At 42.4% G+C, this 24,729-nt stretch overlaps 2 protein-coding genes across 6 annotated transcripts in view; one reads left to right on the forward strand and one right to left on the reverse strand.

The window, feature by feature from the left end:
• On the forward strand, positions 1–23,176 carry HMGCS1 (3-hydroxy-3-methylglutaryl-CoA synthase 1). 4 transcript variants are annotated; one of them, XM_054031520.1, is made up of 10 exons: positions 1–88; positions 11,001–11,458; positions 11,988–12,113; positions 14,396–14,560; positions 15,251–15,419; positions 15,556–15,726; positions 17,099–17,205; positions 17,748–17,873; positions 18,398–18,561; positions 18,980–23,176. In XM_054031520.1, the coding sequence occupies exons 2-10, from the start codon at positions 11,011–11,013 to the stop codon at positions 19,070–19,072; spliced, it is 1,569 nt and encodes a 522-aa protein (XP_053887495.1). In that variant the 5' UTR covers positions 1–88; positions 11,001–11,010; the 3' UTR covers positions 19,073–23,176. The 4 variants fall into 4 exon arrangements, with proteins under 4 accessions (XP_053887495.1, XP_053887493.1, XP_053887494.1 ...); XM_054031518.1 differs by lacking the exon at positions 1–88 and adding an exon at positions 8,069–8,155; XM_054031519.1 differs by lacking the exon at positions 1–88 and adding an exon at positions 8,586–8,830.
• NIM1K (NIM1 serine/threonine protein kinase) overlaps positions 19,081–24,729 on the reverse strand; it is a 77,849-nt gene continuing 72,200 nt past the window's right edge. For both annotated transcript variants that reach the window (XM_054031522.1, XM_054031523.1), the window contains exon 4: positions 19,081–23,951. In XM_054031522.1, the coding sequence (XP_053887497.1) occupies positions 23,202–23,951 (750 nt within the window). In that variant the 3' untranslated portion in view covers positions 19,081–23,201. The remainder of the gene's footprint in view (positions 23,952–24,729) is intronic.

A 24,729-nucleotide genomic window follows, 5' to 3' on the forward strand; every position in this document is an offset into this window, starting at 1 on the left:
TTTAAAGGCGCCGCTCCTGCTCCCGTGCCCCATCCAGTGGCTGAGGGAGAGAGAACGAAGCGGCTAGCGGGACCGGCGCATCACGCAGGTGAGAGCTGGGCAGAGGCGCATCCTCGGCCACCCCAGCCGCTCGCGGGGGGCGATACTGAGATCTCCGCCTCCGCTCGGGGCTGGGACCCGCGCAGGGGCTTGCTGGGGAGCTGCGACATCCGTGCGGCGGGGCTGGCGGCTGCCTGGCGTTCAGTGAGACCAGCCCCCCGGCGGGCTGGGCAGGGGCCGAGGGGAGCGAGCGGCCCCGGAGCTGCGGTGGTGGGCTGGGTGCAGGCGCCTGGGTCACATCTCCTTGGCTGCGCGGAGTGCGCAAGGCTGGCCAGGGGCGCCCAGCTGCATCGCACAGGGGTGGGCGCTGCCCTGCGTTTGGCTGCGGGGTCCGTGGCTGGATTAAACGGGGACTCCCCGTGTCTGGCATGCCAAGGAGCCGGTAGCCCAGAATGTGGTGCTCACCCCGCGGTGCCTGCCCAGCCCAGGTACCCAGATACTTGGACTTGTCAGTAAAAGGCATCCTTCGTAGATTTAGTCTGTGTCTCACTAGCGGAACAAGGCAGCTATAGAGAGATACTATGAAAATAAGGGCTATATGCCAACGAGGCTTTAGTGGTTGTTTTTGTGTATTCTAGTACTATACAAAATGTGCCAGGCTTGTACAGGCATATAGGACAGCAGTCACTGCCCTAGTATCCGCCTTGGTATAGGACAGTCTTTTACTGCATGGTGTTTGTGCAACCAGAATCTCTGCAGAATGCTTTTCAGCTAATAAAACTCTAGAGACTGCCATACGCTATCTTTGATCCATCTGGGTGTGAATGTCACTGATGTCACTGGGAATTTTGCCTGCATATGTATGGGGCTTTTGGAGGCAGAAAATTGAAGGGATTTTGTATGTCTTAAAGAAGAAAAAGAAATAAATCAAAGGAGTCGGAGGCACTGTCCTACTGAAATTCAGTCACACATTAAAACATGTAGCTTAACTATTTTTTCCCCTGAATGTTTTTTCTACACAAACTCTAAAAATGTATCTGGCTTCAGTGATTCAGGAACTGAACTGACCAGGTAACCAAAAGCAGGAATGAGTGCAAGGCATGACTTTAGTGGATAATGTCACTGCCACTTCCTATCCTATTAGCCTGGTGTGTGCATTAAATTCATTTGTTATTGCTCCACTTCATTGTGGTCAGAACTCCAGATCCCAAAACCAATTTTTTTTCATCTCCTTACTTCAGCCCTCTTAATCATATAGTAGGCTTACTACTAAGTCTCTCTCCCTTGCTTTTCTTCTAACTCTGGCAAGTGCCCAGTGCTTTGCAGGATCAAACCCAATCACAGAATTGAGCCTGTGCATTACTATGCAAGCGGCTTTTTAATAACCGAAATCCTGTATTTGCTACATTAGCAATGTAAAACCTGATATGGGAAGAGAGAATATTTCTCTGAGAAATTCTTATTTCCTAATTACTTTCTGAGCTTCTTGAAAAGATGTGAAATTGTACATGCACTGCATTTCTTTTTATAAGTGCATATTGCTGCCTAAAACCTGAGCTGTAACCAGAAGAGTGCTGCACCTCATGAACACTTCATGGTTTAGCAGCAGCCTTCTTAAAATCTTTGGATATCTTCAGATAACCTTTCTCATATGTTTGGTAGAAATATCAACTGGTGGTCTGTTCAGTGCTTAGTACATGCTGTATTCAATGCACACTGATTAAACATATTTTAAAATAAGTGGAGAAAGGAACTACATTAAGTTAAAGGGCATACTAACTGATTATCAAATTCATCATAGCAGTATTTCTTCAGAAATTAAAATTTTTATTCAGTGTTTTATTTATGAAACATTTCAGGAATAAAAGGAAAAAAGTGAATGACCAATTTTGTTGCCTGCAAGAACCAAAGATATGAATTCTTATTCTGTTTTGTAGCTTTCAGCAGACTCTGTCCTGTGAAAAAAAGAAATTTAAAAAAAAATCTGAAAAGTCTAGAGAATGATCTCAAGCAAACTAGCAGCGCTCGCTCTAATTTAAAAAACAAAACTGTGTGTGCCACCATATGATGTCTCTCCCATAATGGAAAAACTGAGCTAGTAGCATTTTGCAACCAATGCAAGGACTGCTGTAATTTGCACATTATGCCTCTGAGAGACTCTTTAAAAAAGGCTTTCCAGTAGTGTGAGGGAACATAACTAATTATCATCAATGCCACAAATTCCTTTTGATACTGATGGCATTAATCTTTCTAAAAACTCATTTGGCTGCCTGTTTTAGAATTGTTCTAAGGGTTATTACATGCATCAGTTTTGGTGTCAGTTATGGCATCTTGTCTTCCTGGCCTATTAATACAAAAGTTAGAGTTAATTTAATATTGCTGTCACTGTGAATAAAGCTGGTTTGAAGGATGCTGAACATTCACTCATGAAGGCTGAAGTCTTTCTACCATAGAATAGGAACATTACAAGCAGCACTATAATCTTCCCAACCCTACCCATACTTTCCTGTTAATGGGCCTCATTCCATTCCTGAAGGGAATGCTTGTAGTAGGAGTTAGAGCAGGGATGGGCAAACTACAGCCCTCCAGATGTTTTAATCTGGCCCTCGAGCTCCCGTCAGGGAGCAGAGTCTGGGGCTTGCCCCACTCTGGCGCTCCAGCCGGGGAGTGGGATAGAGAACTTGCCCCTGCTTCTGGGGGCTGCACTGAGTGGGGCATGTCCCCCCTCTGGCTCCTACGTGTAGGGGTAGCCAGGGGGCTCCGCACGTTGCCCCCACCCCAAGAGCCGCTCCCACAGTTCCCTGGGAACTGTGACCAATGGGAGTTGCGGGGCAGCGCCTGTGGACAGGGCAGCACGCAGAGCCGCCTGGCTGCGCCTCTGCATAGGAGCCGGAGGGGGGACATGCTGCTGCTTCTGGGGCTGCTTGAGGTAAGCGCTGCCCAGAGCCTGCACCCCTGATGCCCTGCGCCCCAACCCCCTGGCCCAGCCCTGATCTCCCTCCTACCCTCCAAACCGCTTGGTCTCAGCTCGGAGCACCCTCCGGCACCCCAAACCCCTCAGCCCCACCCCAGAGCCCTCCCCTCCTGCCCTTCCGCCCTGCACCCAAACTCTCTGCCCCAGCCTGGAGCTCCCCCTTCTGCACCCTGAACTCATTTCTGGCCCCACTCCACAGCTCCAGCTGGAGCCCTCACCCCCTCCTGCACCTCAACCCCCAATTTTGTGAGGATTCATGACCCGCCATACAATTTCCATACCAGATGTGGCCCTTGGGCCAAAAGTTTGCCCACCCCTGAGTTAGAGGGTAGCTCAGTTTCCATAACTCATACTTTGGCCTTTCTCAAGGGTTGACTGACTGGGTCATGGCCAGGAAGCTATGCTACAAGTGCAGGTTACACTAAACATGATTTTTCACTGGTACAGATTTCCACTGGTCTCCATCTATCTTATAAATGATTTTATTTTTCAATTGTGCCCATCCAGAGAAAAACACAGGCCACTTGCCAACCACCCTGGCTAGTCTGCCTTATGATCTTTGCTGATATTATCAATAAGAGTACCAATTGTGATGTGGAGATCGGTGCAACAGAAACTGGAAATGGACTGTTTTGCCAGTTCCTTCCACTGCAGACATGTCAGATGGCAAAGACTTTTTGGTCACTATCAATGTATGTGGGATTTGAACAGAAGTGAAAGCTGGATTTATGACCTTTCAATCCTCTGAGATGTGCAGGCTTCTTGGAATTGTTATAGTGACGACTCTGGTATCAAAATATTCTTGTCTTTGACATGAAACAGCATTTTAGCTGTTTATCTTGATAACTTAAACTACAACAAGGGGAGTAATTTGAGCTCCATCTTTTGTATAGTGTTTTGTCTTTTAAATGCTCTTTATCCATGACCATACAACTTCAAGGCATGGACTCACTTCAGATGGAAGGACTGCAATACTGTTAATAGTCATTGCATTGCTTTTGATTCGGACAGTTTTGCAACTGAAATTTATTTTACCACTGACATTTCCTATTAAAGGAGTCTTGTTCCTACTCAGTGTTACAACTGAGGAAATGGCATTTTGTTACGTGGTAGGTTTCAATCAAACCAATGTTTATCCATCCTCAGTTGTCCCCATTGGGCTAGGACCAGTTTGCTTGTAAACTGTCTATTCCGAATCTCTTCTGATAGAGGACCTAATTAACCGTTAATTATTAATTTCAATCTGGGGTTTGTCAGATTAATAAAAATCACTGTCTTTGTAGTATATCTAGTGTATGCAACCTGCTTTTGCTTTGCATTCTTATAGCATAAACATGCCAATTAATATTTCAGACTAGGGGACAATCTTTCACTGAGATGAAGCCAGTGTCCTATTTCATTTTGCTGGAACACAGAAATATAAATCTGATCTTACTGCAGTACTAGCAAGCACTTCAAGGATAAGCTAAAGGAACAATATCTGAACTACTGACAGACTCATTTTAAACCTGTTGAATAAAACTTGAGTAATTTAGACTGATTAGAAACTTAAATAAAAGTAATAACTACATTATTTCAGTTTTCAGAGTAGCAGCCGTGTTAGTCTGTATCCGCAAAAATATGGTGGCTGAACTTAGTTCACAGGTTAGCTGTGACATTATCAGGGATACTGTTCCGGATAGCTTGTAGTCCATCTTTGTGTGGAATATTGGTGTAGAGGGCTTCTACGTCCATAGTGGCCAGGATGGTGTTTTCTGGAAGATCACCGATGGATTGTAGTTTCCTCAGGAAGTCAGTGGTGTCTCGAAGATAGCTGGGAGTGCTGGTAGCGTAGGGTCTGAGGAGAGAGTCTACATAACCAGACAAGCCTGATGTTAGGGTGCCAATGCCTACTCAAAAACCAGTGAGAGAACACTTTAACCTGTCTGGTCATTCAGTGACAGACCTGCGGGTGGCTATATTACAACAGAAAAACTTCAAAAACAGACTCCAACGAGAGACTGCTGAGCTAGAATTGATATGCAAACTAGACACAATCAACTCCGGTTTGAATAAGGACTGGGAATGGCTGAGCCATTAGATTCAATGTTTGTATCTCCCCTTGTAAGTATTCTCACACTTCTTAACGGTCTGTACTGGGCTAGCTTGATTATCACTTCAAAAGTTTTTTTTTTCTCTTAATTAATTGGCTTCTCAGAGTTGGTAAGACAACTCCCACCTGTTTATGCTCTCTGTATGTGTGTATATATATCTCCTCAATATATGTTCCATTCTATATGCATCCAAAGAAGTGGGCTGTAGTCCACGAAAGCTTATGCTCTAATAAATTTGTTAGTCTCTAAGGTGCCACAAGTACTCCTGTTCTTCTTTTTACATTATTTTAGTGCTTCCAAAATGTATGCCAAGCAAACTTAGCAGGTGGAAAACAACACTATTAAACAGTTGGTACTAGTTAGTATCACTTTAAAATAACTTTGCCCTGATGCACTTTCTTTTCCAGGTATCCTTATGCAGTTGCTTCTAATCATAAAACCAACCAGTTGTTAAGTAACAATCCTCTGGCTTCATGTTTACACAGTAATAAATGCATCTGAGTATTTATATCTGTCTTTTAGGTAGCAACTAAATGGGCAAATTGAACGAGTATAACTTCTCTAGATCCCTCTGTGGCCACTCCTGTTTTGGTTTGAGTAGTTTTCTTTCGTTCGGTTTTGTGTTGTCATTTAACTCAACCTGCTCCCAGTCTGTGTATAACAAAGCCACTCTAAACTGAAATCCTAATGCTGCAAACACATACTTCCAGTAGAACTATTGACTTAAAGGGGACTATTCAAATTAAGTAGTTAAATTCAGAACCTGTATAAATGGTTGCAGGATCATGGCCAAAGGCCATATCTACACTACAAAATTGTGTTGACCTAACTTATGTCGGCATACAGCCACAACAATTTATTAAATTGCTTGTGTGTGTGCAGGCTTAACTCTTTGTGTCCACAGTGCATGCCCTCAGCAGGAGTGCTTGTATCAATTGTATTGTCAGCGTGGGGCATTGTAGGATGGCTCCTGGAGGCCAGTAACAGTTGACATAAGCAATGTAGTGTCTACACTGACATTGTGTAGACCTAATTACCTTGACTGTGATTCTGGGATGCTCAGAGAGGTGCTGTTTCTAAAGCAGTGTAGAGAGGCACTTCCTTGGGCAGGAGCCAAATTTAAGTGAAGATGCTTCCACATCTAGGTTAACGTGACGCAGCTTATGTCAATCTAACCATCTAATATAAATTAGGCCTAAATGGGGCACTATAGGTTTAAATTAACAAATTGGATTCTATCCATGCAACTTTCTCATAAAGACAAGTCTGTGCCTTCCCTTTATGTAGTAACACCTACCTGTACTGTGTGATTAAATTCATTTCAGCTAAACAAAAAAATCTTGTTGTAACCTGTTATACCTCAGCCTTTCCCCTCCCTGTTTATTCCTACTTGCCCTCTCTGTCTAATGGAGTGTTAGCACCTCACAGCAGGAACTACACCTTTTTTATTTAGGTGGTCAGGGACCTAGCCCAATGTTTCTCAACGTCTGGGCTATGGACCAACGCCAATCAGTGATCTCCCTGATACAGTTTAGGAAAGCAACAAGCCAGTCCCTGGTATCAAAAAGCCTGAGAAACATAGACCTAGCCTACCTCTAACTTGTACTGTGCCTAATTACCTTGTCACATCCTAGCCTGTTCAGGTCAGGCTACTATTTCCTTCTTGGAATGAAGGCAGGGGAGGAAGAAAACATGTGCTGATCCTTGCCCCTACTACACAGTGGTGGCTCATCTACACCCCATGTTTCTGTAGGATCCAGGTGTAGCCTACACTTCACAGCATAGCATTAAATCCTGGACATACATAAAAACAGCAGTACTGGGGCCAATGCCAGGTGCTCCAGAGGGAATGAACAAAACAGGTAATCATCAAGTGAGCCATCCCCTGTCACCCATTCCCACCTTCTGGCAAACAGAGGCTAAGGACACCATCCCTGCCCATCCTGGCTAATAGCCATGGATGAACCTATCCTCCATGAACTTATCTAGTTCTTTTTTGATCCCTGTTGTAGTCTTGGCCTTCACAACAGCCTCGGGCAAGGAGGTTCATAGGTTGATTGTGTGTTGTGTGTAAAAAATACTTCCTTTTTGTTTAAACCTGCTGCCTATTAATTTAATTTGGTGGCCCCTAGTTTTTGTTATGAGGAGTAAAAGAACACTTCCTTATTTACTTCCTCCACACCAGTCATGATTTTGTAGACCTCTATCATATCCCTGTTAGTCATCTTTTTCCAAGCTGAAAAGTCCCCGTTTTATTAATCTCTCCTCAGATGGCAGCCATTCTCTACCCCTAATCATTTTCATTGCCTCTTTCTGAACCTCTTCCAATTCCAATACATCTTTTTTGAGATGGAGGGACCGCATTTGCACACAGTACTCAACATGTGAGTGTACCACAGGCGCTATTGTCTGTTGTTCCTATGGATGACTTTTTATTGGAAACTGCAGGCTGCATCCATAGCCTCTATTTCCATGAAAATAAAAAAGCTTCCTCCACTGCGGGCCCTACTGCTAGGGAAAGCTTCAGCCTCAGGTATCTGGGGATCCCCTCCCACCTCACAACACGGATCAGGTGTAGTGACCCACAGGCTGCAGCAGAAATACCAGATGTGGTTGGGTAATAGCTACTCAAGCCGACCCACCCCTGGGGCGGCAGCTACTATTGTCTCTCTCCATTCCCATGACCTCGAACAAAGGGAAGGCTGCCGGGCAGGGCCGGGGCTTGTCTCTTCTCGCCCCCGCGGCGCTGTGTTTGCCCGCTCCCAGCGCAGCTCTGCAGCACGGCCCCTCGCCCCCCAAAAGGAGCAGGCGCTGTACTCTCCTCCACGCGCGGGTTGGGCTGGGCAGAGTCTGCACTGCAGCACTAACCGGCGCTACGTCACAGCACTACGAGGGGTGGAGTAGCCAGCTGGGGGCTGCCGCGTGGGTTGCTGCAGTAGCGCGCGTGCGCATTTGGGTGACCCTCAAGGTGACAGCCGAGTGCGCACTTGCGCACTCGGGTCTACCCGCCTGGCCCGTTCCGCGGGACGGCTATGGGATTCCGTAACGTGTAAGCGAGGGGGACCGCTGCGGGGGGGGGGGGGGGGTCGGTAGGCGACGGGAGCCGCCCCCGGGGGTGGCTGAGGAGCCGCTCCCTGTCCTAGGCGGGGGCTGCTCCCGGCCCGAGAGCCCGATGCGCGGGAGCCCCCGGGCCCTGCTGGGGGGCGGCTGAGACCACAGCCCCCCTCCGGCTGCTCTGGGCCTCGCGCTCGCAGGGAGGGCTGCGGTCATGGGCCGGGACCTGCCCCGTGCTGCGCGGAGCCGAGCGCCGGGCTGATACCGCGCCGCGCTGCGGCTTGTCCCGGCTGGGCTTGGCCGCATGGCTCCGGGGCAGGAGCGGGCCGTGACGCTGGGGGTGCGGAGCCGGTGTCGGGAGGCGGGGGGAGGCTGGTGGTGTTCTTTTCTGCCCTGTGCAGATGGCAGTGCCTGTGGGGAGGGGCGGGGTGTTGCCTCCATTTGGGGGCATCCAGTAACCCTGAGTCAGAAGGACCCCGAGGCTGGATACTGACTAGACTGTCTGAGTGCCTAGTGGACAGAGCGCCGTGCTTAGACTCAGGACCTCAGAGTGCTGAATGACCTTGGGCAAGAAAGTCCACCACTCTGCCTCAGTTTCTCTGTAAAATAGGGCTAATGACACTGATTCCTCTTGTAAAGCGCTGTGAGAACTAGTGATGGAAAGTGCTAGGTATGAATTATTTATTAGTAGTGGGGTTTTTGTAGAGGAGGCAGGGTATGGGTGGTGGTTTGTTTTTTGGTTGAAGTATTTTGTCTTTCTGACATCCTGCCAGCAAAACCTCAGCTTTGACTTAATTTAGCTTAGGCAGCATCAAGACTGTCAGTCAGAGTGCAGAAGTGGGGCCTGCAAGGATTTTAAAAATTAATACTTACTACTGCAAGCTTGTATTAAACTCCCAAGGTTACAGCTTTTCTCTGATCTTGGCTTGGTAAATGCCACCACCCAAATGCAACAAAACCCCCTTTGAACCCAGGAAGGAGCACTTGGGAATTCCTCCCTGTCGGGTGCCCTCAAGACACCCCCCCTCCCCCAAAAAAAAAAAAGCTGAGAAAGGAAACAAAGGAAATTAGCTGTGGCTACCAGCTAATCAAACAACATGCACAAACATCTAAGGACACCAAAAATCCAATCCTGTTCTTAAAGGTAAATTTTTATTAAAAACAAAAAAGAAAATATATCTGGAACTTAAGCTTTTGCTAGATTTTAAAAGAGCAATTCCAAAAATCAAGCACCCAAAATAGCTTTCTTGGGGGTCAGCTTAAAGGTTACAAGGAAACAGAAGCATCTGGGTTAACACAGTGGAGTCCACAAGCCAATAAGAAATAAAAGAAATAACCCTAATCACATCTAGCTAAACATTCTGATCTACTTACACATTGGAATTCAGATAAGTACTTCTAGGCACAATCTGATGACTTATAATCATACCTGGCTTAGTTGATTATAGCATGGTTGCCCTGTCCCTTCAGCCCAGAGAGACAAAGGGAAAGTTTTTCCCAATTTTAAAAAGTTCTACCTTCCCGTTGGCTCTTTTGGTCAGGTGCCCACTTCTTTTTTTTTTTTTTTCTTTATCTGGGGGACTTTCTTTTTAACCCTTTACAGGTAAAGCAAGTAAAGAACAGCTACCAAAAGGGATTTTACAACTAACTGGCTGGCTGGGTGTCCATTAAAGGGAGCTATCCCCCCACTTTATTTATTACAGGCAGTGTGTAGGCAGGTGGCTGGGATCCAGAGACCTTCATGGAATTGGTTGCTTTGGTCATCTTCCTGATTATGAAGGGGTCCCATGTTTATTTTTTTAGACACTGAGAGCTGATCGGTCCCATCCCACAATGCACATCTTGATCTAAGTGCCTGTAAGGGGTAATGACAGGTCTCCAGGAGGGATGTGCAATTCAAAAGACCAAGATCTCAAATTAAACATTGGTACCTATTGTCACTGCAGTGCACTATTCTATTTTATTAATTTATCAGGGAAACACTTTCCACAATAAAGGTGACATCGATACTGCAAAGATCCCCTGATTTGCATTCTTCAGGAAGTGACTAACTGAAAGGGTTTCTGCTCCTGAGTAGACAGATTAGAATACCAGCATAGTTACATTCTGTGTCACATTTACTTAACCTAGATTTCACTTCAAAAATTTCTACATGTAGTAGTTGCCCTATGGGTAGATCTCTGAGCCTAGATCTCTATGGCAGACCTCTACTTGGTACCCACCTTCTGTTGGTAGACTTGTCCTCACCTGAATCATCCAATTGACTTCAGTGGGCTTACTAATATGCATAAGTGTTTGCATCATCAGGACTAAATCTGTATTTTTAATAATTACAAAACTTCTTATGCATCCGAAGAAGTGGGCTGTAGTCCACGAAAGCTTATGCTCTAATAAATTTGTTAGTCTCTAAGGTGCCACAAGTACTCCTGTTCAAAAATTCTTAGTGGTGTCAAACCAGAAATTCAACTGACAATTATGAAATCAAAGAAACAAGTACAAAGCATCCACTAATAAAATGGGAAGAAAATAACTAGCAATACATAAATAGAAACTTTAATTTTTCCCCTTAAATTTAAAATAATTACACTTAAAAAAAAAAAAAAAAGAGAATATCGGGGAGTTAAGCATGTTTGTGAAGTGCACCTCTAAGGAAGATGAGTACTCCATATTGGTATGAGAGGGTAGGACATGTCAGAGCAAACAGCATTAGATAGAATATGTATGAAATAGTTTTTCAAGGAGTTTGTAGGAAATTAGAAGTCTACTGCACAATTACTTATTAAAGTGAATGTGTCTAAATAAGCTTTGGTGGTGGTTTGTTTTTTTTCTCCTCTTCCAAGCTCTACAACAATGCCTGGGTCTCTTCCTGTGAATGCTGAAGCCTGTTGGCCAAAAGATGTGGGAATTGTTGCCCTGGAGATCTATTTTCCTTCTCAGTATGTTGACCAGACAGAATTGGAAACATTTGATGGTGTGGATGCTGGGAAGTACACCATTGGCTTGGGTCAATCGAAGATGGGATTCTGCTCCGATAGAGAGGATATCAACTCACTCTGCTTGACTGTGGTACAGAAGCTTATGGAGAGGAACAGTCTCTCCTATGATTGCATTGGGAGATTAGAAGTTGGAACAGAGACAATCATTGACAAGTCAAAATCGGTAAAGACTGTCCTGATGCAGCTCTTTGAGGATTCTGGTAATACAGACGTAGAAGGGATTGACACAACAAATGCATGCTATGGAGGCACTGCTGCTATCTTTAATGCTGTTAACTGGGTTGAGTCCAGTTCTTGGGATGGTAAGTTTGTTGTCTTTGTTCGAAAGCTACATCTTAAGTCTTTGTCCAGTAGTCTTCCTAGTAACCACCTTAAATACACAGCACATAACTTTATGCTTGGATAGTAAGCCTTTTAAAAATACTTTATAAGATATAAGATTTCGTTTTCTATAGTTAAAAAATGCTAAGTAAAACAGGCACTGGACTTGAGAGAGGTTTCCTGGGAAATACGCTAGACAGAAAATGTATACTTCCAAGATGACTTGCACGTCTAGGTTACACCTTGTGTAAATGTGAAATTAGAATGTATTGTATATGCTTTACAAAGTGATTCTGAGACACCTACTTATCATTGATCTTTTCTTGGAAATCTGGAATGCTCCAAGGGATGAAAATAAAAGGCGGAAATAAATTTGGAGAAGTGTCAGCTGATGAGAGCTCGCACAATCCTGCAACCATATCTTCCTGTAAACTGGAAAACTAAGCATTGCAAGCTAAAAATAAAGTTTCCCTGGGACTTCTTTCCATAGTTATTTCTTATCTTTTCCAGGTCGTTATGCGCTTGTTGTTGCTGGAGACATAGCTGTATATGCCACTGGAAATGCCAGGCCAACCGGTGGAGCTGGTGCTGTTGCTATGTTAATTGGTCCAAATGCTCCTTTAATTTTTGAGCGAGGTTAGTCTTATGTGGAAAGATTTTAAAACGGATACCATATATGGGGCCTGCAGAACACTCTGAACTCCAGGATGTCCTGTACTGTAGTTACTGTCATTCCAGGCCTCCGGGGAGCCAGATTAACTTTTCTGGTGTTAGAACTTGCACCTTCTATCTCGGTCTAAACTGACCTGTTGCTGCCTCTAGCGGGATTCACCTGTGGGTGGAGTAGGAGGTACTGCCTGCCTTCACCAATGTGAAATAGGCACTAGACAAGACTGTGCAGTCCTTGTATCAGCGCAGTTTTCTCACAGGGATGATGAAAATCGACTTGTTACAGGCAGGATAGGCTAGATTCATGAAGGAACTTAAGCATAGTGACGCTGAGCGTCAGCACACCCAATTTCTAGGAGCCTTGAAAATTACTGGGATTAACAAAACCTGGGTTAGGCACCTCTGGAGATATGGTCTGAAGTAAATAGGATGAAATTCAATAAGGACAAATGCGAAGTGTTCCTTCCCAAGTGGAATAATCAGTTGCACAGATACAAAATGGGAAATGACTGCCTAGGAAGGAGTACTGCAGAAAGGGATCTGGGGGTCATAATGGACCACAACTAAATATGAGTCAACAGTCTAACACTGTTGCAAAAAAAGCAAACATCATTCTGGGATGTATTAGCATGAATGTAAGCAAGTTCTACTCCGTGCTGATTAGGCCTCAACTGGAACAGTGTGTCCAGTTCTGAGCAACACATTTCAGGAAACGTGGACAAATTGAAAGTCTAGAGAAGAGCAACAAAAATGATTAAAGGTCTAGAAAACATGACCTATGAGGGAAGGGTGAAAAAATTAGGTTTTAGTCTGGAAAAGAGAAGACAGTGGGGACATAACAGTTTTCAAGTACATAAAAGGTTGTTACAAGGAGGAGGGAGAAAAATAGTTCTTAACTTCTGAGGATAGGACAAGAAGCAATGGGCTTAAATTGAAGCAGGGGTGGTTTAGGTTGGACATTAGGAAAAACTTCCTAACTGTCAGGGTGGTTAAGCATTGGAATAAATTGCCCAGGGTGGTTGTGGAATCTCCATCATTGGAGATTTTTAAGAGGAGGTTAGACAAACACCTGTCTAGATAATACTAGAGTGGTGGTCTATATAATACTTAGTCCTGCCATGAGTGCAGGGGACTGGACTAGATGACCTTTCAAGGTCCCTTCCAGTCCTATGATTCTTAGCCCAGCGGTCTGGGTACACACCTGGAGTGTGGAAACCCCTTTCCCCTGAGTGGGAAAAGAGATTTGAACAGGCATCTGCCACCTGTCAGATGAGTGCCCTAAACTCCTGTATTTTGGGATATTCTGATGTGGGCATCTCTCCTGTTGAAATTGTTCCAGTTTGGATAAATAATAAGAGTAATTGGGCCAGAGAGAGCAGCTAAATATAAGAATGACTCTGTAGCCTGGTGATTAGAGTTCTCACCTAGGAGGTGACAGACCCAGCATCCAGTCCCTCTACAGCAATTATTCTAATTATTTATCCTCAGTGGAATACCTTCAGTAGGAGAGACTAAGGGAGTTGTACATTAGAATAGCCCAGTAGTTAGGGAACTCACCTGAGAGGGGCCAGATCCATGTTCAAATCCCTTTTCTCCCCTTCTGTTGGAGGTGGGACTTTGAACTGAGGTCCCTCACAACCCCAGTGAGTACCCTAACCATTGGGCCAAAAGTAATGAGGGAGGTCATCCCCTATTCCCAATGCCTGATTGGTGTATGCCTGCTTATATGGGCCTGATGTGGTAGGTGAGGTCTGAGGACACCTGCTGAGTTTGACCCCACAGGGGAGTTAGGTGGAGAAATGCCTATTTTTCCCCTAGTTCATGAATCGCATTGGGGCTTAGGTGTCAAAAGGTCTAGAGTGGGGCTGCAGTTCACATGCTCAAACAGAAACATAGGCACCTAGGGAACTTTTTACTGCACAAATTCAGGTGCTAAGTGAGTTTAGACATCTAGACGGTTCAGCAGCAGCTGAGGTGAAAGTTTTGTGAATCACTGGGGCCTGATTCTGGGACTAAGGCACCTAAATCCTTTTGTGAATCTAGCCTGGTGTTTTGCCAGCACTTCCATTCTCACCTTGGTAGTGAGTGATCGGGAGCTGTATGTCAAACCACCATGGATGTGAGAATTCACTACTAAGCTATCTGGCCAGCACCAGATCTTATCTGTATGCCACTAAGCTGGGGTGACATGTATTCAGGTTGACTTATAAAGTGACTCTTAAGCAATCTTTCTTTCTTTATTTAAATAGGACTGCGTGGGACCCATATGCAGCATGCCTATGACTTTTATAAGCCAGATATGGTGTCTGAATATCCTGTAGTTGATGGTAAACTATCTATTCAGTGCTACCTCAGTGCATTAGATCGCTGCTATTTTGTCTACCGCAACAAAATCCGTGCTCAGTGGCAAAAAGGTATGTATTACTGTAAAATGTTTACAGGCATCGGTGGCAATCTAAAATGCTATTTGCCAGAGCACATAATGAGAATGCAGTATCTGTACAACCGCATATATCTGTATATCCAGCCTAAAGAAATTTTAAATAAATATTAAATAAACCTCAGGGAAGCAACATTGTCACCAGGACTTTGGCTAGTTTATACCTCCAGTGTAACTTGCCCAGTGGGATGTAAGTGTGTATTTGCTTTTTTAATGATCCCTTAATCCTGTGACACTGAGATTTATATTCAATTGTTCAACAATTATACAGAATAAATATAAGCATTTTGTTTCATATTTATTGAGCAGCACTGTTTTGGAGATAAATAACTACCTCCTGCCACTGCTAAATCTTACCAATGGGCCAAAATACCATTGTGCTTTTTTTGTGTGTAGCACTACAATCATATGTCAATTTACAGTACAGGCACAACTTGCCAATTGTTATCTGAAGAGCTTCTTTGATTGCCAGAAATAACCTTATATTTTGAAATGCAAATAACTGCAGTGCTTCTAGTAACTTGCCAGCAAAGGCTAGGTTTTACAGTAACTTCCTGGATGCTACCATACTATAGTTTGCTTTTTAAAAAAAGGGGGGGGGGCTAATGTGAGCAATTGTACACACATTGTTACAACTTACTGTGCCTTCTTTTGCCTTTGCCAGAAGGAAGTGACAGAGACTTTACCTTGAATGACTTCGGCTTCATGATCTTCCATTCTCCATACTGTAAACTTGTACAGAAATCTGTGGCTCGACTGTTGTTGAATGACTTTCTTAGTGACCAGAACTCTAAAACAGAAAATGGTATCTATAGTGGCTTGGAAGCTTTCAGGTGAGAACTGCTACTATCACTTAATTAGCCTGAGGAAGAAGGGAATCTAAAATGTGCTACACATCCCATATGCTTCTCCCTTTCAGCTGTTTTAGTGAGTAGCAGCAGTTTCTAAACCTCATTATTTTTTAAATAGGGATGTAAAACTGGAGGATACCTATTTTGATAGAGATGTGGAGAAGGCCTTTATGAAAGCTAGTGCTGAACTCTTTAATCAGAAAACCAAAGCTTCTTTACTTGTATCCAATCAAAATGGAAACATGTACACCCCTTCAGTCTATGGCTGCCTTGCTTCTCTTCTAGCACAGTAAGTATAAAGCCAGAAAAGTAAGAAATTGGTACTTGACATGTTAACTCTTAAAAAGCTCTAGAAACAGAACTTATTCCCAACAGGCTTACTGTAACCAAAACAAACTATCCCCCAAAAATCTTTTCCCTTGGATGAAGTTCAGGTAGCAATCTTTTTTTAAAAACCCAAACATAAGTTTAGCAAAGTGCTCTAGATACATTAAGCAGGCTGTACACATTCCAGGGAAGGGGTTGTCCTGATTCTTGTCTTGTGCAAGACAGCATACTAACAGTTGATGGTGAATAAACATAGTTGCATCAAGTATCTATGCCTTGGATTAGCAAAACAACATTTTAGATAATCCTTGTAAACTAACAACCCCCCACCTAGTTGCAGTCTTAACCTGAACAAGCACACACGGTTGCTGAATTAGGGATCAGAAGCCTTTCTTATCCTGCCACAGGTTATGCAGGGTTGATTAGATGATTACTAGAGGCTAGTTGCAGCTCAAATGGTTCTGCATGCACACTTAATAAAGAAAACCAGCCTACACAATAACTAATTTGTATGTACTCTTGTCTCACATACTTCATCCGTCCATCTTTCGTGAATTGCATCCAGAAATAGCTGCTTCCCTACTATCCAAACTAATTAGCCACTGACTAAACTTCTCATTTACTAGCACACACCGCTCCCAGCCTCCAAACAAGTTAAGAGGAGAGAAATCAAGACATCTTCTCTTCCTCCACCAAAACAAGCATACCAAAAGAGCAACTTCCTTTGTTTCTTTGCAGACCGTTCCAGCTAGCATCAGCTGTGGTGCAGCCACTGAGACTGACAGCACCAAAGGGAACTCTAGCAAGCCCACTCTTTTTAGCATTGACTTTCTCTCGGCCTGGGCTTTTGAGTTTTCTTAGAGGTGGTGATACCCTTTAGGCATGGAAAAAGCAAATAACCTGAGGATTGTAATGTTCTGGACATTATTTAACCTCATTCCATTTAAATTAGTTTGATGGTAGCTGCACTGCAGAGTCCTAAATCTTGTTTCAAAGATCATTCTCTAGTGCTGTAGATGTATGTGGCACTTCTCAGTTAGAAAGTGAGAAAGACCCCTTCCCTGAGATGCATACAGTCTAATACAGGCAATGCAATGTGTAGATGCCTCATCATGAGAAGTGAAAAAACAAGGAGTGAGGAGCACTCTTTGTGTTACTTGTTTTATGTATAGGAACTATGTATGGCTTGTAGTCTGAGATGTCAGCTGCACCGTTCCAATAAACTTTGGTCTTAGCAGGCTTCTCCCTGGAAGCTAAATATCACACTTGGTTATTTAAAATTGGCACGTAAGCGTAGTTCTCTTAATTTTTCTTAACTGTTGTTTGATGTACAGGTACTCCCCACAGCAGCTAGCAGGACAAAGAATTGGTGTGTTCTCCTATGGCTCTGGTTTTGCTGCTACACTCTACTCCATTAGAGTTACACAGGATGCCACACCTGGTAAGTTAATTTGACTATAGCATTTCTCATTTGGACAGTTCACCTGAAAAGTTGGCTACACTAAAACATTGGTATAAGCAGAAATGCAACAGACTGGCTAATAGTGATAGAAGTATTTCTGTACCATAGGGAAAAGACTAAAATACAAGATGCGGTCTCACCATGTTCTAACTCTCAAAAGGCTAGCTTTATAAGGGAGGAATAGCTCAGTGGTTTGAGCATTGGCCTGCTAAATCCAGGGCTGTGAGTTCAATCCTTGAGGGGGCCATTTAGGGATCTGGGCCAAAAATCTGTCTGGGGATTGGTCCTGCTTTGAGCAGGGGGTTGGACTAGATGACCTCCTGAGGTCCCTTCTAACCCTGTTATTCTGTGATAATGACTAAAGCTATAATAATGTAATCTTGTTTCCCAGAGATCATGAAAATTGCATATTAAAAGACAACTATAGTCTTCCAGTTTGTACGAAAGTCCTTTTGAAATACTAGTGCATTGACATTTACTTATGATGTTAGCATTGACTTAGTGGCGGTCTTGTGTTCCAGGTTCTTCTCTGGATAAAATAACTGCTAGCCTATCTGATCTGAAAACAAGACTTGACTCAAGAAAGTGTATTGCACCAGATGTCTTTGCTGAAAACATGAAGATTAGACAGGAAACGCATCACTTGGGTAAAAGCATTTTCATATAAAGTAAATTACAATATGCTTAACAAAGTAAATTCCTGATATTGTTATCAAATCCGTGAATTCAGTTAAGGATCGAAGTCCAGGGCTTTCTAGTTTTACATAATTTCAATCAAGCACTGCAGCAGTTAAGTATTCATGGCACAATTTGAGCTAAAGTGAAGGCCGTACTTTGGTATTAGTACACATGCTCTTCTGCTATTGCAATTTGGAAAGAGGCAGTGAATATTACAATAAACATTAACCATCAAGTTTCAGAGGGGTAGCCGTGTTAGTCTGTTTCAGCAAAAACAAGGAGTCTTGTGGCACATTAAAGACTAATAAATTTGTTAGAGCTTAGCTTTCATGGGCTATGACCCACTTCTTCAGATGTATGAGAGAAAATTACAGTAGGCAGGCATAAATATATAGCACAAGAAAAGTTGCCTTACCATCTTTAAGATGCCACAAGACTCCTCATTCTTAACCATCAACAATCAGTTAATAATATTTTACTGGTTTCCTCATAGCCAACTACATTCCACAGTGTTCAGTGGATGATCTCTTTGAGGGAACATGGTACCTAGTGCGGGTGGATGAAAAACACAGAAGAACTTATGCTCGACGTCCAGTGCTGGGTGATGGGCTTTTGGAAGCCGGAGCTGAGGTTGTCCATCCAAGCATAGTTCATGAGGTGAAATTTCTGTATTTTTGTTAATAATTGATGTAAATAGCAAAACTATTTCTATATAGTGGTGCTATGCAAATCCCCTGTAAAAGGAAGACAAGGGGCTGATAACAAATTAGATGGAAATAAGTTAAAATAGGTAAAATAGGAGCCAAAAAATCAAAGATAGACATTTAAAAAAATCCCACCTGCAGAATGTAAGTTTTGGTGCAAGAGAGACTGAGTCAGTTTGTATATAAACCAAGACTGCAGAAACATCCAATCAAACGTGAATACCTAAAACCAAACTTTCTAACTAGTGTAGCGTGAATTTTGTCTGGGAGATAATGCTGGGAGTCTAGGAAGAAGCAATGAAATCTAAGAGCAGGAACTGGAAACTTCTGTTTTTTTTTTTTTTTTTTAACTTTTTTTTTTTCCTCCTCAGCTTATCCCGAGTCCTGCTAAGAAAGTGCCAAGAATCCCTGCAACCACAGAATCTGAAGCTGTTGCTGTCTCTGTTTCCAATGGAGAGCATTAATATACCTCTGTGAGGTGTGAAATTAATCAAAATGGGCGTGGTGGAAAAGGGATTAAATATCTAAATTTCACTGTACAGAAATATTCTAATTGGAGCATGGAAAACTGTTTAAACTCCTTGAGAGGCTTTGTTTAATGTGGTTTCATAACACTAAAGCATGAATGTATTGGAAAAGAAAAAGGCAAAGGTTTGGAGGGCTTTCATAACTCTTGATGTTGGTGTGGTTTTAAAAAAAAGGTTCAGGAATGGGTGTACCAATTACAAGATCTTGGTAACTGGACACAGAAAAACAGGAATTTTGCTTGACTTCCCAATTTTTTTAGTGAAACCTAAAATAGGTTTAAATGTGCATGCACAAACTCCCACCCTGGGAGTAAAATTTTCTAAATGGAGGAGGGAGGAACACACTGGTTCCTTCCTCTCCCCAAAAACTGACCAAAAGCCGTTCTCTTGCTCTTTTTCAGAAGTCACTTTGCTTTTTAATGTTGGGGTCCTCAGTGCCTTGACAATAAACTGTCAGTTTTCTAAATACAATATACCCATTACTTCCCCTGCTAAAAAAATTAAGATAGGAATAGGTATTAAGTGATCAAAAATCTGTGACCACCTTATAGATTTGGTCTCCATCTAACTCCCAGTGTCCATATCACATCACTTTTATCCACATCCTTAAAGCCCACCGCTATACTGTTTTGGCAACATTAGCAGAGGCCCAGGACTGAATGAAGTTGGAGTCTTTTGTTGTCCTTCCACTGAGCAGTTCTTGGCAGGGCAGTGGGAAGAAAGCGATATTTGTCAAATAAAGGGTTTAATTCCCTAATTCTTTCAATCTGGCTTTTAAAAAGCATTTAGGTTTAATTTTTTGTCAGAATAATCACAGAGCAGACTTCTAGTCCTCAATTTCCAAATACTATGGGGAGTTTATTCAAACTGACAAACCACAAAGGGAAAAGTGACAGTTCATTCTTGACTCCTAGCTCTTGCTTCTACTATATTTTTCTTAATGGCAATTTTTAACTCTGAACTCATGATTGGCTTCATATTTCACTTGTACTTCTTGTACTTCTATAACAAGACTGTTGCAGGAAAACACAAAAACCTTTTTCCATCCTTCCAGTCTGAAAGCTGTTCATCATGCAAGGAGTAAATGTCCGAAACTAGTGGGGAGACCATTCTGAGCTATGAAGAGCCTTGCTAGCTTGTAAAATATATTTCAATTGTTCTAATGTACAGGACTGAGTCTCTTGTTTAATTTTATTTCACTGTCCACTTCAAAACTTCATTGTCTAATATAAACTTGCAGAAATGACATGTTGCGAAATGCAGGTTTTTGTGTAATGTAGTGTTTGTATAATACACCGTATGTCACTCACTAGGATTTGATAACTTTTTTTGTTGGACTTGTACAGTCAACTTTCTAAAATTTCATTTAATATGAACTGATGTGGACTAATGGTCTAAGTGCTTTTATGGAAAGTGATGGAGAAATGATGCATGAAGATACTTTTGCAAGTGTTTGGGTTTTTAGTTTCATAAGAGCAACTCTACTTGCTGCCAGAAGACAAATTTATCACAGAATAAAGTCCATTGCTGGCAATGGACAGGCCAAGAACTACTGGCACAAAGAAATTTACTTGCCATCCTCACTAACACTGAAGCAGCTGCTTTTGTAAATAAAGTTTTAGAGATATTTGAAACCGGTGTTGGTGTAGTGCTGAACTGCTCTGGAATACATCTCTTAAATGGATTAGGAAGAATCTAATGACCCAGCAAATACTGGAGAGTTTACAGGTTACTGATCAGGGAACCCAACCTATGCAGTGTTCTAGTATAAATGCTTCCCTTTTCTGTTCTGTAGTGGACTGTTAAGAGGAAAATTAATCAGACTGTCTAGTTGGCACTCTAACCCAAAAATATTTAGAATCATGTGTTAGGACTGTATCTTTCAATATTCTGTACTGCTTGTTCTTTAAACCCAAACCATTTCTAACGCATCTGTAGTCTGCAACGGTTCTATTCCCATCCCCTTTCCTTCAATATTTTGAAAAAGACTTGATAGCTTAATTTTTCTTGACGGCCTTCTTGCTCTGAACTCATCTCTGACTACGATGCAGTCAATTTTCTGTTACTTTGTTTAAAAATCCAAGCTCCTCTTTACTACATAAAAGCAAATGAAGGAATATTGAACCACCCCTCTTCATTTTTAATGTATAAAAAGAGCTATTTAAAAACCTACCAGGCCAGTGTAAACATGGAAAAGCTGCAACTGAAGTTCTGGTAGTAATACAAACTGAAGCTGTGCAACTTCAGTTTTTACACAGCCTAACAGACTTACCTCTAGCTGTCAAAGTAGCTATTTTAACTGTTCCAGCTCATAGTGATATAACTATTAGGAAAACTTTCTTACAGTTTGTATTTAAATTGATGTAGGGGGAGCAGAGCCCAAACTTCTGATGTAAGCAGAAGTAGGGGTAACTTTGTCTCCTATCTTACACACAAGGATTGCATAGGGCATCTGTCTCTTAAAAGGGTACATAGCAATGTGAATAAAGCAAGGAGACCACTACTACAAAATACTAGGCTATCAGAACCCCCCCCCCCCAAACAAACAACCCACCCTATCCCACTCTTGTGTATGGGTTGTGGTATTTGGTGATTGATTTTGATACTAGTGACCATTAGAAGTAAAACAAAAACAAACTGTTTTGGCTGTTGGTGCTAATCTTTACTGCTGAAGTAACATGAGCCAGAAGCACTGCATTGTGGTATGTTTCCTTAATGCCCTATGCAAGGACATTAGTGTTGAATCTATAAGTGAAGCTAAAGCCAGATGAACTTGGAGTCTGGTCCTGTTAGCAATAGCCCGTGGCCTTCATTTGGAGCAGGACTAGGTATGCTGTAGTTCTGCATTCTTGATGCCTCATCTCCTTACTCATAGCCTTATAAGTATGTCATGGAGTAGCAGAAATCACAGATTCTGTGACTTTTTCTCCAACCTTCATGACACTGGGGCCCTGTAGCAGCCCAGCCACTGCTGCCAGCAGTCGGACTCTCTCCCCCAGCAGTCCAGCTGCAGGAGAGACCCCCCCTCAGTTCCCAGCCACCCGCCCAAGCTCCCAGCCACTGGACAGGGGTGAGGGGCTGCAGCTCCCTGCCACTGCATGCAGCGGGGCAGGGTGGTGGACCCTCCTGCCAACCATTTTGTCAGGGATGTTTTTAGTAAAAGTCAAGGACGGGTCACGGCTTCTGTGAATTTTTGTTCATTGCCCGTGACCTGCCCATGACGTTTACTAAAAATATCCATGACAAAATCGTAGCCTTACTTATTCATTCACTCAAGGATCAAACCATACTAGGTCCAGTAGATGGCAGCATAGCTGACTGTATCCAGGAGTCGCAGCATTTCTCACAGTGGTACTAAGACAAAGGTGAAAAATGTTTGATTTGAGTTAGTGGAGCATCATGTTAGGGTTTGACTTTAAATATAGGATAACTTGTGATACATTACAGCAATTTTCAGGATTTTTCAAAAGCTGATCCTGGACTAATGATGAGAAAGGGAAAAAAAGGTTAGAGCCTCTTTATCAGTCAAGGTGTAATAGCTAAAAATGAAGCGCTAACATTTAATACCTAATAGTCTTAAGTAATAGTTTATAGATTCCTTGTAAATAAATATTCACAGCTGTTCAGGAATCAGTCTCTTTAAATTGCCAATTTGCAATGGACAAAATCTGGTTATCATTTAGATTCCTGTACTGTTGTGACTTAACATCAGGCTAATAATGTAATATTTCTGCAAGTGGCCACATATTATAAATAGCTGTCCTAAAAGATCAGCCCAAGTATATTGAGTAATTCTAGTCAATTATTAAAAGACAACATCCATTAAACAACTTGTATTTGTTAATCAATTAGTATATCTTCCATTTTACATGTGAGGTCTGTGGGCCAAAGTGCAAACACAAACGAGTCTGTTTGAGCACATCAGTCCTCCGGATGAACTAATACATTTTGAGAGTTAAGGCAGTTTTGGTTTATTTAAAAATTACAAAAATGTAACATCAAAGCTTACTGTGAAATGAATAAAACCCCTTGTTAAAGTTACTGAATGTAGTCTGCTATATGCAATTCATAAAATTGAACACAACTTAGATGTATGTCTGATACCACGGTATGAACTGTGACCTTTCTTTAAATCCTGCTCTTTGGATTCTGGTTGCGTGACTATAGGAACAGTCTCCAGGGCTCTTTTCTTTTGCACTCTGTGCAAAACAATTCGGTAGATACCAGTTATTGAGCTTCGAGAATCTCTTCCATGGTTATTTTGAATGTGTTCTTCTGTGATTCCCAAATCTTCCAAGGTATTTTTCACTTCAATTTCCTCCTCTTTGAGGGTACTAGTCTCTGCTAAATACTTTGGATCCAGTTTAAATGGATCCAAGGCTTTTGGATACCGTATCCCTTGCATCCATTCGTTCTTCATAATACATTCAACAGAGTATCGTGCAGTTGGGACTGGCTGAAGAACTCCTCTGATCAGTTTCTGGCAAGTGTCTGAAAGGTATGGAGGCAAGCTATATGTCCCATCAAGAATGCACTTCTTCAGTTTGGCCACTGTGTCCGCACGAAATGGCATTGTACCAGTTGTCATAAAATATAAAAGGATGCCTAGTGCCCATATGTCAACATAAACACCAACATAGTTTTCATCTCGGAAGAGCTCAGGGGCAGCATAAGGAGGAGACCCACAGAAAGTGTTTAAAGTTTCCTCTTTTTTACTTATTGTGCTGAATCCAAAGTCTCCCACCTTCACACAGGTGTTACTGGTATAGAATACATTTTCTGCTTTCAGGTCCCGGTGAATGATATTGTTATCATGCTATAGAGCAAAAGGAAAGCAAACTAAGTATTAGTATATATGCGAAGGCTTTTCCAGCTCATTTTTTTTTCTCTTTGCTATACAGAAGTTGCCATTTAAAAAGTCAACATTTGCCAAATTACCACACAGTGGGTCTGAGGTCCTCCACTGTTTCCCTATAGTTGGAATAGGAAAGTCTAGATGTAAAGTATGGAAATGCAGTTAAGGTGCCCAAACAAACTTAATTTTGCCCTGTGCTAACACCAAAGGGGTGGGGGAGAAAAAGATGTAAGGTGTCTTTAGTATAATCTGACGCCATAACAACACATGCATTAATCATAGCTGTATGTTTAAAAGTGCCTAAACAACCTACCTGCATTTCCTAACCCTAATATTTAGAGTTCTTTTAAGGAGTTTATAACACTGTTTTTGCAATAATTACAACATCTTTCATGTTTTTTACTTTATGTTACTGATAAGTACTTTTAACCATACCTCCATCTTACTACTGTGTTTGTGTGGGGCTAGAATTTAATGCCACAAGGCATGCGATAGTGCATAAAGGCCTATCCTGTATCCGAACAGAACATCCTTTGATCTCTTTTTGAATGTTTCTGTGGATAATACCACAGCAGCCTCTAGTCTTTAGTCTTTATAAAAAGCAGACCAAACTCCCATTGACTTCTATTGAAGTTTAGGCCAGGGTTGAATTCGATCCATAAAGATCTTCTAAGTGGGACTATGATCACTTTTTAGACCTTGACTTACTCTAAAACTATGGCAATGCTAACAGGTGCCA

This window comes from Malaclemys terrapin, chromosome 6 (genome assembly GCF_027887155.1).
Source record: "Malaclemys terrapin pileata isolate rMalTer1 chromosome 6, rMalTer1.hap1, whole genome shotgun sequence".
Taxonomy (NCBI): domain Eukaryota; kingdom Metazoa; phylum Chordata; order Testudines; family Emydidae; genus Malaclemys; species Malaclemys terrapin.

What these genes read in the sequence shown, in the direction of transcription:
- HMGCS1 (XM_054031518.1), top strand. An exon ending in TCCTTTAATTTTTGAGCGAG is followed by an intron (nt 12,114 to 14,395) that starts GTTAGTCTTATG and finishes TTATTTAAATAG; the next exon opens with GACTGCGTGGGACCCATATG. An exon ending in CCGTGCTCAGTGGCAAAAAG is followed by an intron (nt 14,561 to 15,250) that starts GTATGTATTACT and finishes TGCCTTTGCCAG; the next exon opens with AAGGAAGTGACAGAGACTTT.